At 40.1% G+C, this 15,031-nt stretch overlaps 1 protein-coding gene across 7 annotated transcripts in view; it reads left to right on the forward strand.

The window, feature by feature from the left end:
* SHANK2 (SH3 and multiple ankyrin repeat domains 2) overlaps positions 1–15,031 on the forward strand; it is a 282,608-nt gene that overhangs the window by 145,533 nt on the left and 122,044 nt on the right. For all 7 annotated transcript variants that reach the window (XM_066187426.1, XM_066187431.1, XM_066187424.1 and 4 more), the window contains one exon: positions 1,857–1,932. In XM_066187426.1, the coding sequence (XP_066043523.1) occupies positions 1,857–1,932 (76 nt within the window). The remainder of the gene's footprint in view (positions 1–1,856; positions 1,933–15,031) is intronic.

The raw sequence follows: 15,031 nt of genomic DNA on the forward strand, positions 1-15,031 counted from the left end.
CTTGCAAGACTTCTGTTTTCCCAAATAATCCATGACTGCACACAGAGGACGGGGGGAAACAGAGGGGTGGCAGAGCCGGGGAGCAGATCCAAGCTGCAGCTGAAGAGTGCTGGCTCTGCAATCCTGGGGAGCTGAACAAAGCTCTCTGTCTTGCTGTGCCTTCCCATCCCTCCCACCCACTTTGTATTCCTTATAGCACTGAAATATCATGCAATAGAAAACATTTTCTGCAGGGGGAACATCTGGCTCCTTAAGGCTCAAGCAGTTGCTTTAAGATTTAAATATTATTCATCGCAATTTATTTCTTGTAATAATTTCTGAGGGACTTCTGAGAACAGGCCAGGGGGAAACTCAAAGTGGACTCCAGGTTTACAATTTTCTGTATTTCTTCTGTTTATGTCTCTTGGTATGAACCTCATTTTTAGAATGGCATGGAAATAGAGTGTTGCTCGATGGGGAACAGACTGCAACTTGTGCACTAGGAGCAGGAATTTTGGGTAAAGAAAAGACCTTTTAGGCAGAAAATACAGGTTGTAGGTGAGTGACAAAGGGACAAAATTAACTAAACTATCAAGTAGAGTTCATATTATAATAGGGATTTTCTCCCTCTCCAGCCATCCTGTAGGATGGAGGCTGGCTGGTCTCCACAAAATATACAAAAATGTAAATATTTCTGTTTTTCCTTAGTGCTTTTCTTGGACCTTCCCAATCGGTGCACAGCTCTAAAGAAATAACTTTCTTACTCTTTCAGCCAGCTGCAACCTGCATGTACATTTCCAGCTGGAATTTCTCTGTATTGTGGATGTATTTATATTTATGCCTCCAGCTGGGGGCATGATCCAGTTACGTGTTAGCTGCACTGGTTAAAACAAGGAAATATGCATTTTCCCCACCCTTCTTCCCCAAGTCTGCCTCCCAGGACTTTCTCCAGCTCCTTGGCTGTGTTCAAAGCCCTTCCATCCTGTTCTTTTTCTCTCTGCAGTCTTGCCTTTGGGTCATTTGACAACATGAATCTCAGTCATTTGTACCATCCTTAAAAATGGTGCCACAGAGGTGCTGTGCCTTGAGGGTTCTGTCTGGCTTGGAGAATTAATAAAATCTGTTGGATTGTATCAGGCTGTTCTTCCATGGAGAGGCCCCCAGCTATGCAGATGAGACTTTCATCATCACAATATAAACCAGAAACTTTTTCATCTGATTTTTGATGTCTCTTAGCCAAACCAAAGGTGATTCCATAGAAGGACCAAACCCGTAGTTAGGCAAAAAATATTGATTTGCATATTCTGGCTATTTTCCTAAACTTTCTGATATCCTTCCTTCCTTCCTTCCTTCCTTCCTTCCTTCCTTCCTTCCTTCCTTCCTTCCTTCCTTCCTTCCTTCCTTCCTTCCTTCCTTCCTTCCTTCCTTCCTTCCTTCCTTCCTTCCTTCCTTCCTTCCTTCCTTCCTTCCTTCCTTCCTTCCTTCCTTCCTTCCTTCCTTCCTTCCTTCCTTCCTTCCTTCCTTCCTTCCTTCCTTCCTTCCTTCCTTCCTTCCTTCCTTCCTTCCTTCCTTCCTTCCTTCCTTCCTTCCTTCCTTCCTTCCTTCCTAACTATAAAAGAATGCTGAAGTTTTTGCCACTGAAACTATGAGTGGAGCTTTAAAACTTGTGAATGATGTGATTCATGATCTCCAAGAAGTTCTCCTTATTCACTTGATGTATCTAACATGACAAAAGAATATCTGCAAAGCCAACTTTTTTTTTTTTTCCCCAAAATGCCTTGAAACTACGTTCATTCACTGCAAGGGAATATAAACAAATGCTTCAGCACTTAGTTAAGAAATACAGAAGTATTGAAAATTCTTTTTTCTCTGTGCAGAAACACGAATAGATAGGACAAAGAAGCTGTTTAGACACTACACGGTTGGATCCTATGACAGCTTTGATGCTTCAAGGTAAGAATTTTTCCTTTTGGTTGCAATCTGTTTACAAAACCTTCCCAGATTTTTTTTTAATTGTTACTTTTGGTTTAGGCTTTGGAGGGGAAGAGGGAAGCAGATCACTAAACAGATTTTCTGAGGGTACCATTTAACTTCGAAATTGGTTTTTATTGCAGTTTGCTTTGTTCATATGGGATGGGAGTAGAAAATTTGGGAGCTGTGAAGTCATGAGTTTCACTGTTTTGTTTTGGGAGTGGTGAAAGAGATTTGTTGTTCTGAACAGTAACTTTGGAACCTGAGTAGAACTGAAGCTGCTGGAAATGAGAAATGAGTTATTTATTTGTGGGGAATTAATGACTTTTAAGCAGGTTCTTCTCCCCCACGGATGTACCTTGAACATACAGCTAACTGCTGGTAGAAGGGATGAGCTTTAAAACACAGAACCTCAGTTAGCTTTTGGTGTCTTCTTGAGGATATTTTGGTGGCACACTGGAATTATTATGCTTTTCTCCTGAATGTCCAATTGCAGCTTGAATTTGGGTTTTTTTTGTTGTTGTTTGTTTGTTTGTTTGTTGTTTTCAAGGAAACCACATTTATTGTAGGAGAAAAATTCTGAAATGTTCAAAGCAATGGCAGTGTTTCATGTAGCACAATATTAAAAAAAAAAAGTGGTAACTGTTGGTTTCGTTCTGTGGTCTTAGATTTTGTTCTGAGGTTCAGGCATAGTTTCTATGTGAGTTGAACAGTTTGGGGAGGGAGTTCCCAGCTGAACATGGTGTGATTGACTGGGGGAGTCTAATGATGGCAAAGTTGTCAAAAGAAGCTGTGAGCCCATACTCTGAGACAAGCTCTGCAGAGCAGACTCACTGGTTACTGAGGACGTTTGCAGTGAGAAGAGTTGGCTTTTTTTAAGGTTCTTTGAGTGATCATTAGTCCACAAAATCCATATCCTTGTCCCTATATTTCAGTGTGAATAGATAGGGTTGTTTCTGCAAAAGAGAGAAGCTGTGTCTGCTGCATGTTGCCTCAGAGGTATCAAATAATTCCACTTGGAAACCTCCTGCTACTGTCTAACTGTAGGTGGAATCTGCGGATGGCAGGGAGAAGGAATTCTGCTGACCTGAGATATTCTAGAATACATGGTTTTATTGCAAGGGTCGTGGGTAAAGAGGGCCTTGCCTTCAGCCACCAGCCTCGGCTGAAGGGAAGTCCCAGAGAGAGAGGGAGAAAGAGCAAGGGGGTAAAAGTTAAGAGAGAGAGGAGCGAGGGAGCAAGGTGGCAGGGGTCAGAGAGCAGGAGGAAGAGCGAGAGAGCAGGGAATAGAGAGCAGTGAAGAGGCAAGAGCAGAAGAGGAGCTAAGGGAGGAGCCAGGATCAGAGAGAAAGAAGTGAGAGAGCGAGGTCCTTCTTACAATGCAATATATCTCCTTTTGTGATGAATATTCTAATTTACAGTGACCAACCAAGACACAAAATCCTATAGAATCTACATATAGCCTATAAGAACTACTGCATTACCATAATATGTTATATTTTAAACTCTAAAAACTACTCTTTAGACTTTTCTGTTTTGCTACATTGACCTTTGATTTCTTAGCCAGCAGAAAGGTATCGTTCCATCAAAAGGGATTCTTCTTCAGCTGGCTAGGCTATTGTTTTCAGGTTATATAGTAACTAAGACTTGGTATCCTACAACTCAAAGTAAGCTTCCATTTCTGTTTTCGATTATAGGTTTCATATTTTCAGAATCTTTTGCTAAACAATCATATTTATAAGGTTTCCCTGATTCATCTTCCCCAAAATCTAGCAACAGATTTTTTTCATTAGAAAGTGTCGATTCCATCAAAACCTTCCTTTCCACCCCTCTTTAATTTTTTTTAGGTTGTTGATTTATTTCTCTATGGTTTTGATGTTTTTTCCTAAAGGTATTGGGTTTGTGCATTGCAACAGTAAAGCTCTCAAAAATGTACCTTACCTGATTCAGGACCGAGCAGGAGAGATAATCAGGAAAAAATGAACTTTTGTGCAGCCTTATATATATTAGTTATGAAGTCTGCAGTTGATATCTATTAATTGTCTGAGTAGAGAGAGGGAAAGCAACAGAGTTCTCCTGGCAAGGTTTGGAAGAAAACTCTCCTTGAGTTTCCACAGAGAATCTGAGACCCAGTGGATCCATTTGGAAGGGTAATAGTGGAAATTCAGAGGAAAATGTAGGAGGAGGCAGAATTAGTGTGAAATTCCAAGAAATACAGTGGCAAGGTAGACTTGTTTAACACATTTTTTCAGCAAAGTATGGTAAATCTAGAACTTTTGTGAAGTAACACCAGGAAAACTAAAAAACCAATAACACACCAAGTTGTGTTTCAGGTACTTGACTGAGGCTGCAAATCTGCTTTTTGCGCATCTGAACGGTGATTTCACTGGTGCTTGCCTATTGCTGCTAAAGCAAAAAGAATTTGCATTTCAGAACCTGTCTGGAGATTAATGTCTCTTGGTGGTACATCCAGATTTAATTCCTCACAAGGGCTTCTTCAGGGAGGGGAATTATTCAAAGAGGCAAACAAGGTGTGAAAGTGAGAGCAATTTTTGATATTGCCAGATTTGTATTGCTTTGATTACATTTCGTATCAAACTTGGGGAAGAATACATTAGAACAGATTTAATGCTGGCAGCAAAGGTTTCATAAACATTTGTCAGAAGGCAATTGTGCCTCTGTACTAAGAACAGCTCTGAACCTGAAGTATTAACAAAGCTGATCCAGTTCCTATCTGGAGATGATGTGGGGGAGTGAGGGGAAGTGTCTGCTCCCTTCTCTCTTTCCTTCTCCCTCCCAAAGGGCAGAAATTGCTGAGTAGAAACACTCTGTTCAGAAATCTATATTAATGGGCTTATTCACATGCAGGAAAATACATTGTACATGGCATTTTTCATCTTGAGGAAAATGTGCAGCTTGAGTAATGGAGGTTCATTAAATCCTATTTCAGCTTTGCATAAGAGATCAGTTATCCATACATTAACTTCAGGAAAATGGGGAGGATGCTTACTAACGTGGAGAAGGGCACTGAGACTTGCTTGCCCATGCAAATAGTCACTAAATATCATAAAAATGCAATAAAATATTTGAAACTACCAGGTCTGATGTATTATCTGCTTTAAATGCTGATGACATGCCCTCAACAGGAAAGAATTTCTTCTTAATGTCTATCCTCTTCCAGTTTAAATCCCCACTCCTTGTCCTAAAGAGCAGATACACCACTAAAACTGCAAGGAGATAATGCAAGACTGCTCTGCCACTTCTCTGAAATGTTCTGTCTTCCCTGGATTTGTTAGCAGTTAATTCAAATGAAATTATTTGTAGGGCATAAATGAATTAATTTATCAAGGTCAAATTCTCGTTTATTAACAGAAAGTATTGCTAAGGCATAAAATGGATGTCAAAATTAAAAAAAAATTCTTTATTTTTAAAAACTTTAAGCTAAGGTAAACCTTTAGAAACAATCATTTTTAATCTGCTTTTTAACTGAAGTAAGGGAATTGATTAATTCTTTCTAAGATGGGGAAGTGGATTGTTCAGTCAGGAAAATATGTGGAATTAATTAGTTGTTTAATTTCAAGTGTAAAATGTTATCACCCTTTTAAATGGAATGGGACTGATAATACAGTGATCACTTAGTTTAATACTCTGGAGACATGAATAATATGAGACAGTGTGGTGCTACGTAAAAAGTTATAAACTTGGTGTGATGGAAAACATGATCCATTGCCTCCCTGAATTTGGGAACTTTAGGACACAACAGTGGAAACTTTTCCGACTGCATTCATTGCATCATCTCCCACCCCCAGCAGAACAGGGCAGCAGCAAAAGTCAATAGCACAATTGAATGCCGACCTCAGTGCAATCAAATATGCACAAAAATGGGAGGTCTCCTGCCTGATTCTGTGTCTTTTTTCACAGAATTATCGACTTTCACATGGGGCTTTTTCTCCAGACACTTTAACTGGTTCCAATCCCTTCATGAGAGAAGATTCCCTGGTGCTTTCCTTGATGTCCCATGGCTCCAGCAGAATTAAGGAGCTCGCAGGAGAGGATGTCTTGACAAATAATAACCTTTTCCAAAGGCTGGTTGCCACCACATTAATGACAGGACCATATTGATTTGCCTTATGGTTTTTGTTCTGTTTTTCTGGAGGAAGACAAAGAGGAAAATAGGATGGTGTGATCTGTAAGAAAACTTAATTAAAAGCTTCATTCATTAACCCTATTGACCCTACCTGGAGTCAGGTGGCAACATCCATGTCCCACGAGTGTAGAAGGTGACAGGGGAAACTCTTCAAAAGCCAATTTACATACAAACACCTAATAAAAAATGGAGAGATTCTTCTCAGATGTGCTTTCCAGGCCATTCTCTGCTGCTGTTGTCATCTGCACTGTTGGACAGAGCAGCCTTCAGCTTTAATCCTGAGCAGCTCAGAGGGACTCCTTGGCACAGATGAGGCTGTCTGCCTCTGTAACTCAGCATGCTGTAGAGAGCCTGGTTATATTTTTAAATTTTTTAGCCCACAGAATGTGCCTGTTGGACACCTTTGTCCCAAAGTTGTGATGCAAGTGGTGCTGTCTTGGTAGTTTAAGCATTAGGTGTGTTACACACCTTTTTATAGTGGAAGCTCTCAGTCTGATGCAGAAATACTTCCTTCTGGTTTGAGACCTGCTTTCATGTGGATATTTCACTTAAATAATCCTCCCTCTGGAGAAATGCAGTTGCTCATCTCTTTAAATATAGATTTTGAAATAATAAAATATAGATTTAAAACAGATGGAAATTTTGGTGGAATTCCGGCTATTGCAAGTGGTGAGGAATGTAAAACTGACAGGGAGCAAAGGGATTTTCTCCTGGTTATGGTGGCCCCGTGTCCCTGGGGTGGGGAATTTGGCATATGTGCTTGCTGAGCGCTGCTTGCCTGGCAGCAATCCATTAAATCCTGGCAAATGGATCCTTGCAAAAATTGAGGGAAGCTATAAGAGCTGTTGTTGTATTTTATATCCTGCTTCCCACATTTTCATGTTGGTTCTGCCCAGGCAGAACAGTGAGAGAAGTGTTGTTGCACGGAGAAGAGATTGGATTTTCTGAATTGGGATAAAAACTGGATGATCTTTCAGGTCCCTTTCAACCCGAACCATTCTAGGATTCTGTGAACTGCTCTTTTGTTTGTTTGTTTTCTGTTGGATTTCACCAGTTCCACTGTACTAATGTTTCCTGGGAAGTCTGTACTGTTCAGGTAATCTCTTGAAGGAAATGGGAGTAAGGAGATTAAAATGGTGCTGTGCACTTTTAACAATAAATCCACAATCTGCGAATGACACATTAATAGTAAGTGGAAAGTGATTTTATAGCTGTTCTTACCTGCAGGCATACATTTTAAACAAATCCTTGGTTTCCTCTGGTAAAAAAAAGTAAAACCAGCAGCATTTTAACTTTTACATATAGTTCAGTTTACACATAGTTCAGTTTTTGCCTAGAAGATGGTAACAAAAATATCTGAGTGTGCTCATCATTGTAATTAAATATAACCCTGTGAGACGGTGATGTGGTTACATCTGAAAACTCTCTGAGATTTTAATGATTGTAAATCTCTGCAGATGTGATATCATGGTCCTTTGGGGAACAGAGAACAGTCAGCACCAGCCAAATTGTAGAAAAGAAAAAGTACATCAAACATTTTGTGTGCGTCTGATCTCACCTGAAGTCTGAAGTTATTTTGTTGGACTTGCCTGTTGTCTGTTCTGAATTAATTGACTAAATGTCTGATGGCACTGAGCTGCTCTTAATGTGAGGCAGAAAGGCAAGGGTAGCTCAATTTTAATACCTTGTGCCTCATTAACTTGAAGAGCATAATTTGATGCAATTTGAAGAACTGCATACGTATTTAAGCAATAATTAACGCATTGTAGCCTCCACAGAGCAGGTGGAGATGTAAAATGTGAAGTTTTAAATTTCCAGTTATTCAACTTCTAATGGAAATTCCTTTGGTTACTAATAAACAACTTTGCACTTTGCCTTCCCTGCTGTTGTGTGATGCCACGATGGAGCTTTTTGTGCCGGGGACTACAGCAAATATTGACAGGAATTGCTGAAATAGGAGGTAAAAAGGGGTGTTGTGTGTGTGTGTGTGTGTGTGCATCTGAATTGTGGAGCCTCTCCATCTAAACCTGTACTATAATTGCTCTATTAAGGTCTAATACAATTACAGTAACATGCAAAACTCCAGTGTGACTGATAAAAGTTTCCATTAGCTTGTAAGTGCATTTTTAAGTTGTTTGCTGCCTTGACAGTGGAGTTTGCTCAACCCATTTCAGCCAGATTTCAGCTTTTAGCAACTAATGGTTTGGTAACTAATGACTAAAATGTGTCAGGCATTTTCTGGGCTAGATGTTCGCCTAAATTTTTTAGTGATAAGTGTTAGCAAAGAAACATTAAGAGCTGAAAAAAAAAAATGCAGCCTTTCCCAAATCCAGAATTACACTGCTTCTTCTGAAAAACTTTTAGGATCTACCTCTAGTGTTAGTCCAGACTTAACTGTGTGCCTGGGGTAGAGAAGCTGCTGCTTGGAAAGGCTGGGATTTGGGGGCTGTGCCGTTTCCTGCGCAGCAATTGGTACTCTCAGGCTCAGCAGGATTTCCTCTGCAACTCCTCCGGCCGGATGCTGGAGGACAGCATGGATTTAAATGTCACCACTGAAAGCAGCAGCCTGTGTCCTGTGCATGGGGGGGAATAGAGTGGCGGTTTTTTTCTTTAAATAAGAATTGAGGAAATGAAAAAAGAAAAGGAAAATGAGTGGAGATGCAGAAAGAAGTTTGTGAGGGTGTGACACCAGGTTGGTAAGAAACAAGAGCCACATAATTAGAGCAGAGGAAAACAAGAGATTCAAATGGGATTTTTCGGGGGAGGGAGGAGAAAGGAGAATGACTAGGTTTCTAATAATTACTGTTTTCCATTCCTGCATCCCAGCCCCTGTGATGATTTAATTCCCTGCCCCAGGGCAACTTTGGCTGCCATGCTGTCACCTCATCGCCAGATGAGCAAGGCCTCCATATGGTGCCTCTGGTTGGGAGTGATGCACTTGGAAGCTTTGGCAGCCCCAAATGGAACAAATAACTGATGAGCTCGCACTGTGGGCTTGCCTCCAGTGGGAGTGATTTATACCACTCTTCCCCCCCATCCCGCCTGCTCTTTCCAGGCAGATTTGATGCTTTTGGAGAATTTGATCTATGAGGCAAAATTCTCAGGGTGGCTGGCAGGCAACGTATGTGTTTTGTTCCTCTTAAAAGCTGAAATGATCCAAAATCAGAAAGGGGCGGATTTTCATGCTTGGTCTTTTCTGTGGTGCAAAAGGAAGGTGGTGGGAGGAGGGTGCCTTGTTTGTCCTGGGACAAACCAGATGTGCCGGAGCTGTGTTTCTAAAAGAAATGGAGTCGAACCCAACAAAGAGGGAGCAGCTAAAGAGCAAACAATAGCTGGTGGTGAAGCATTCACCTGGATTAAAGGAGGTCTGGGCTTGAGTCCTGTGTGTGTCAGACTTCAGTCCACAGCCTGAGCTGCTGCTGCATGCCAGGAACCTGCTGGTCAGAGCAGGGCTTTATCCAAGCCCTTTGAAAGTGTCACTCTTTCCCTGAGCCAAGAGGCAGATGCTCTCTCCATCCTTGTGGATGTTATGGGGTGCTCCATGGGGATGATTGGCAGATGCACCGATTGAGTAGCTGGTGATGCTGCTGGGGCTCCCTGCTCTCTCTGACACAAAATGTCAGCCTGTTTTCAGAGAAATGATGTCTGACGAGCACTAAAATGGACCAACAAAATAAGTGTCACACAAGAAATGAGTTCATGGCAAGGTTCTGAGCAGAGGAGTAGTGAGTGTTAAATGCGTCCACTAAGAAAAAGTGGCAACTGCATTTTTAGGGGGAAAAAAAACCTGTTACCCACGTGTCTTCTAATTTCTCTAATTTTTTATAGGGGCCCAGATAACCGAATTAAGAGTTAGGTGCTCCAGTTGAAAACAAGGACTGATACTAAGTAGATTGTGGGATCCTTTAGACCAGTGTGTCCAAAACTGCAGCAGTTGCACCAATGGCAGAGGTGGTTTATACCTCTAGTGCAAACACTTCTGGCACCATAAATTCTGAAATACATTAAAATCTATGCATCTGAATTGACTTGAAATGATAAACCAACATTTTTACCCTGTCTCTGGTACACAGAAAATGAAAGCTTCATATCCCCAGAAATTCCACATCAGTGCAACCAATGAGCTGAATGTGAAAGGCAAGGGGGCAATAAAGACAGGTTCCAGTTCAACATTCACATAATTAAGTGAAGTCATGGCCAATGTAAATTAAATTGTAAAGTCAGTGATTTTTTCACTGCTACCAACATTTGGGGCTAAACTAGCCATGCTTTGATAGAATTTCTGAAAATTATCATGCTGGTAGTCAGGAGAGCTGTTAAGATGGACACTTTGTCTTGCAGGTAAGCAAAATTTGGAGTAGACTTAAAATCACTTGAGGGCTTACTGCAATTAGAGAAATGGAGAGTGAGAATATATTTCAGAAAAAAAGGCAGAGTTGCCACCTCCTTTCTGATGTTAATGAGACTGTGAAAAAACATGATTAGTCGGGATTTTTAAAGGGATATGTGAAAATTTAACTGTAATTCACATCACCTATACATCTCTTTTGTGCAAAATCCTAGAAAATCAAAGATTCTCCCTGTACACTGTATTTTTAAAACTCTTGGAGAAGAATAAAGATGTTTTCAGAAAAACTTGATGCCTTTGGTGAGGCCTCATTTGTTCTGAGACAGAACTTTAAACTTACTTGTAAGTTACATACTAAAGGCATAACACTTTTTGTCATAAAATTTGCAGTGTGTTTAACACTGATTTAAGCATGTACTCTTCCGTACAAATGCAGACTTGTAAGTGAAATACTTCCATCTGTAAAGCTGAATTGAACAGTCAAGGCTACTCAGTTGTGATTTATTTTCCAAGGAATGCAGGACAGGAGGGTGATAATTCATCCTCCTCATTGTAGCAGGGTGTGATGGAAAACCTGAGGGATCCCTTAAAACTAATCTGAAACTCATGTTTATCACCAGTCCTGAAATCACCTGTTTCTTTCCCCTATTTCGTAGTTTATTTTTGTTTAGACTCTCTTAGAGCAAGGGGAGTTACAATATCAAAATGCACTGAGAGGTTAATAATTGTTTTAAAGACTTGCAAGGTCAAACTGCTACCTTAAAGGGCTTGTAACACATTTTAAAAGTATTAATAAAACACTTGCTGTTTGTTTTCTTTTAAACCCAAGATGTGACTAAAGTTACTTCCCTTGTTCTGCCTGCGTTACTTGTCCTGTTTGATAACCCTCAACATGTTCCTCTCCTTGGTGCTGTGGTTGCCTGTGATAATAATGACCAATTTTAGCAAAAACAGCGGGAAAATTATTAATTTAAAAGAAAACTATATAAAAAACCCAGTGGGTTTAACATCTATGATTATTATTCCTTTTATCTAAATACTTTATATGTTAAGATGATTAGGGAGAAAATTCCTATTTCTCTGTGATTTGGTGGCAACACCAGCAGCTGGTTTAGGGTAGGAAAATACAAACCTAAACAGAAAAGTGTTTATTAGATAAATATTCTGGTTACCTAAACATATGTGAGTGTTTGGACAGCCTGTTTGCTCAAGGCTCATCGTATTAGCAATGAATATTAATATTTTCACAGTCCAGGCTCACACTCCTCAAATGCTTGATAATGAAAACTGAAAATTGCTGGTAAGTATCCAGTGCAAGTGGAGTGTGCTGGAGCTCAAAATATTCCTGTGCTAGGTGGAACATTGGTGTGAAGGGGCTGGAAGGACTCTGGGCTATAAAACACTCCTGTTCCATAGCAGGAGGGCTCCTGCTGGCATGACCATGTCTGGTTTTCGCTTTGTCATGAGTGGTGTTTGAAATGACTCTTCATTTTTAAAAGACAAATTAATTAATACAGAGGAATTAAGCTTTTATTTTTCAGCTCATTTATGCTTATTTTGCCACTCTCCTCACCGCCAATGATTTTTTGTTTTCCCTCTACCAGTGCAGATGTGAAAGAATAATAACATTTCTCTTAAGAAAGGCTAAAATACTCATTTTTAATGAGTTTGTATAAATATATTCATACATGGGTATCAGTATATCCATACATATGGTACATATATACCCTATACATATTTGCTTAGGATTATGAAAATTTACCACTGACTTTTTCATAGCCTTCATATCCTATCCTGAGATTCTTACATAATATAGAATCAGACTTTTACTGAAATATTTCTCTTTCCAGGAAGTTGACTTCTTGGTTTGCTGTATCAGTACTTTACTTAAGTTGTTGCAGTTTCAGCAATGTAAGGTGAAAATAGAAAAAAAACCCACAAGTACCAAAAGCCAAATCAATTTATTTGAAAAGCATTACTTTAGATTGGCTACTCCCTTATCCTACACACCAAAAAATATGATATTAAGTGTAATTAAAAGCTGAATAAAGGAATGTGGACTGAGGGGGGGAGAGAGAGAGAGAAAGTTTCTCCTTGGTTCTACAGAAAGAAATTGTACATAAAGAAATTTTAAACCTGTATTTTTTAGTTAATCTTTATAGCATAAACCCATTGAAGTGTACAGCACTGTTACTCTCTTCAAGATAGGTTGCTTCTTTGTAATAATGGTTGATTTTTTGAGCATGTCTGCTGATCACAGGCTGGAAAAAACAGCACCATCTTTCTGACTTCCTAATTCTTACTGAATCCCTTCCTGGCTGTTATTAGTGTGAGTTTGGGGACTTAGTGGTGAACTGTTCTTTTTTCACCCAGGGTATCAAGTATTCAAAATCTAATAAAGATGGCTTGATTCCTTGCTTAGAAGTGTGAATGAAACACCTTTTTTAGGTGGAAGATGTGATGTACCCTGTCAGGTTTTACTGGAGCCTGTGATTCCCTCACTGTGGAGTACAGATCCGGAACAGGAGAATACCTCCATGTCTTCTAAAACAGCCAGGGTTTGACATATCCCTCTTTCATCAGCAGATTTCAAAGCAAAATCTGCAGCCTTGCTGTTCTCATGATCAAAGAGCTCCAAAAGATGTTTAATAACTCTGGAGAAAGAGCACTGATACAGGAGATTGGAAAGACGAATATGGGGAGTTTACAGGAGTATTGCTGGAGCATCCTTTCTTATTTTCCTGTTCCTTTATCTGGCTTGAACATAGCCAGCTGAAGAAGACACAGCTATGCCAAATTTACCGTGGAGAAATTAGACCATGTCCTTTCTGTTGCCATTTGAAATTGTTTGCCACAAATTATGAAGCCAGAGAGGAAAACAGTACAAGCAGGGGTAATGGTGGTCTTGTCTGTCTTCTCTGGGTTGTTTCATTTGAGTGCCAGTTGTGCCAGTCAGACACTGACACACAACCAATTGTCTGTGCCAGTAAAGATTCTGCTCTTGGATTTCTTTGAGAGCACCTGAGAAGCTGAGATCCATAGGTAGTACTAAACCTTTGATTCCATGCTGCACTTCCACATGCAGCCCTCATTTTCCTAGTAACTTTTTAATGAAATAGCAGAATGACTTGGAGAACTTTTAGTTCTATGTGATTCTCTTCATCCCTTCTCCCTCATATTTTAATTATTGCACCATGATCATACTCCTTGGACTTGTACCTTCAGCTGCCTAGTAAGGAATTTATCAATTTAAAGTTTACTGCTCTCCAGTATTTCTATTCTAATGCTGGGTTCTGTCTGCCCTGACAAAAGTGCTGAGGTACTGACCCATCTATTTGGAAATATTTTCCTCCTCCTCCAAGTTATAGCTTGCTATAAACTTCCAGATAAGCACATGATCTAAAGGAAAATCATTTAGACTTGTCCTATGTGACATTAGGATTGTTCAGCTGTACAGAGTGAGCCAACCCCACCCATTCTGGGATCCTAGAATTCTGTGAAGGGAGAGGTCACTGTGAGTTTGAATATATGGTTGGCTACATCCCACTGTTTCTGTTTGGGTTGCCAGTGGTTTTTTTAGGGACAGCCTGTGTATTTTCCTATCTGCTGTAGCTTCTGCCTCTTGAATGATTGCTGCTGTGCCTGACACAGGAGAGCTGTGAGAGCTCTTCTGTGAGACCTGAAAGTGGATGATCAATGCCTGGGAAACTTGAACAATCACAAAAAGAGTCTTCATTAATCTTGAAGGTCTTAAGTAGTAGGATTAGCCAATTTTCCTGAAGCCATTAGAGTAGCTGACTATAAATTGTAGGGTTGACCCCTTCCAGCAGTAAGAGGAAATGTTTTCCCACTGAAAGTTTGCTATATCCTAGAACAAGGTTTGCTGTAGACATAATTTCCATTTTATGTGGTATCAGGACAGGCTACTTCCCGAAAAAAGACAGAGAATATTTTTGATGTGACTTTAACAGGGATTGACTGTTGGATAATGCACAAAGGGCTCCTCCCCTTGAACAGATTTCCCAAATGCCCTTCTTTGGCTTGAGCGTAACCACCATAAATTGGCCATTTTGTCCTGAAAGGAATTAGTGTGGCTGCTTCCAGACATTGCATATGAATTTATGGAATGATTTAGATATCATTTTATTGCACCTGGCAGAGCACTTGTTTCTTCTAGGATGTATCTAGCTGTGAACTCAGTAGATCTTTCCAAAAGATTGCAATTGCAAGAGTGCTGAGGAGAGGAAAAAGGGCTAATGAAGAGATCTAGATTTATTTGGCCAACTGAAAGAAGTGAACCTGGAGAGAGCCAGGTTCACTTCTCACTCAAGGGGAGAGCAAGTCCTGACTGAAGGGCTTGTGGACTCAGGGGCTGCTGAAGCTGAAAGGGTTGGGTTACATTTCTAGGGGAGGCATGACTGCAGAGAATCAGGAAAATAATTCCTTTTTACATTCATTTTTTCCTCTGCCTTGGAGAGAGACTGACAATATACCAAATAGCCACTTTTGTTTCCAGATAATGGTGATAATTTTCGGTGGAGTGTCCTCTACATGCTATTTTGCAGATCGAAATCAGCAATGAAACA

The sequence above is a fragment of the Chamaea fasciata genome, unplaced genomic scaffold (assembly GCF_029207755.1).
Source record: "Chamaea fasciata isolate MVZ Bird 193981 ecotype frontalis unplaced genomic scaffold, bChaFas1.0.hap1 SCAF_7, whole genome shotgun sequence".
Lineage (NCBI taxonomy): Eukaryota > Metazoa > Chordata > Aves > Passeriformes > Sylviidae > Chamaea > Chamaea fasciata.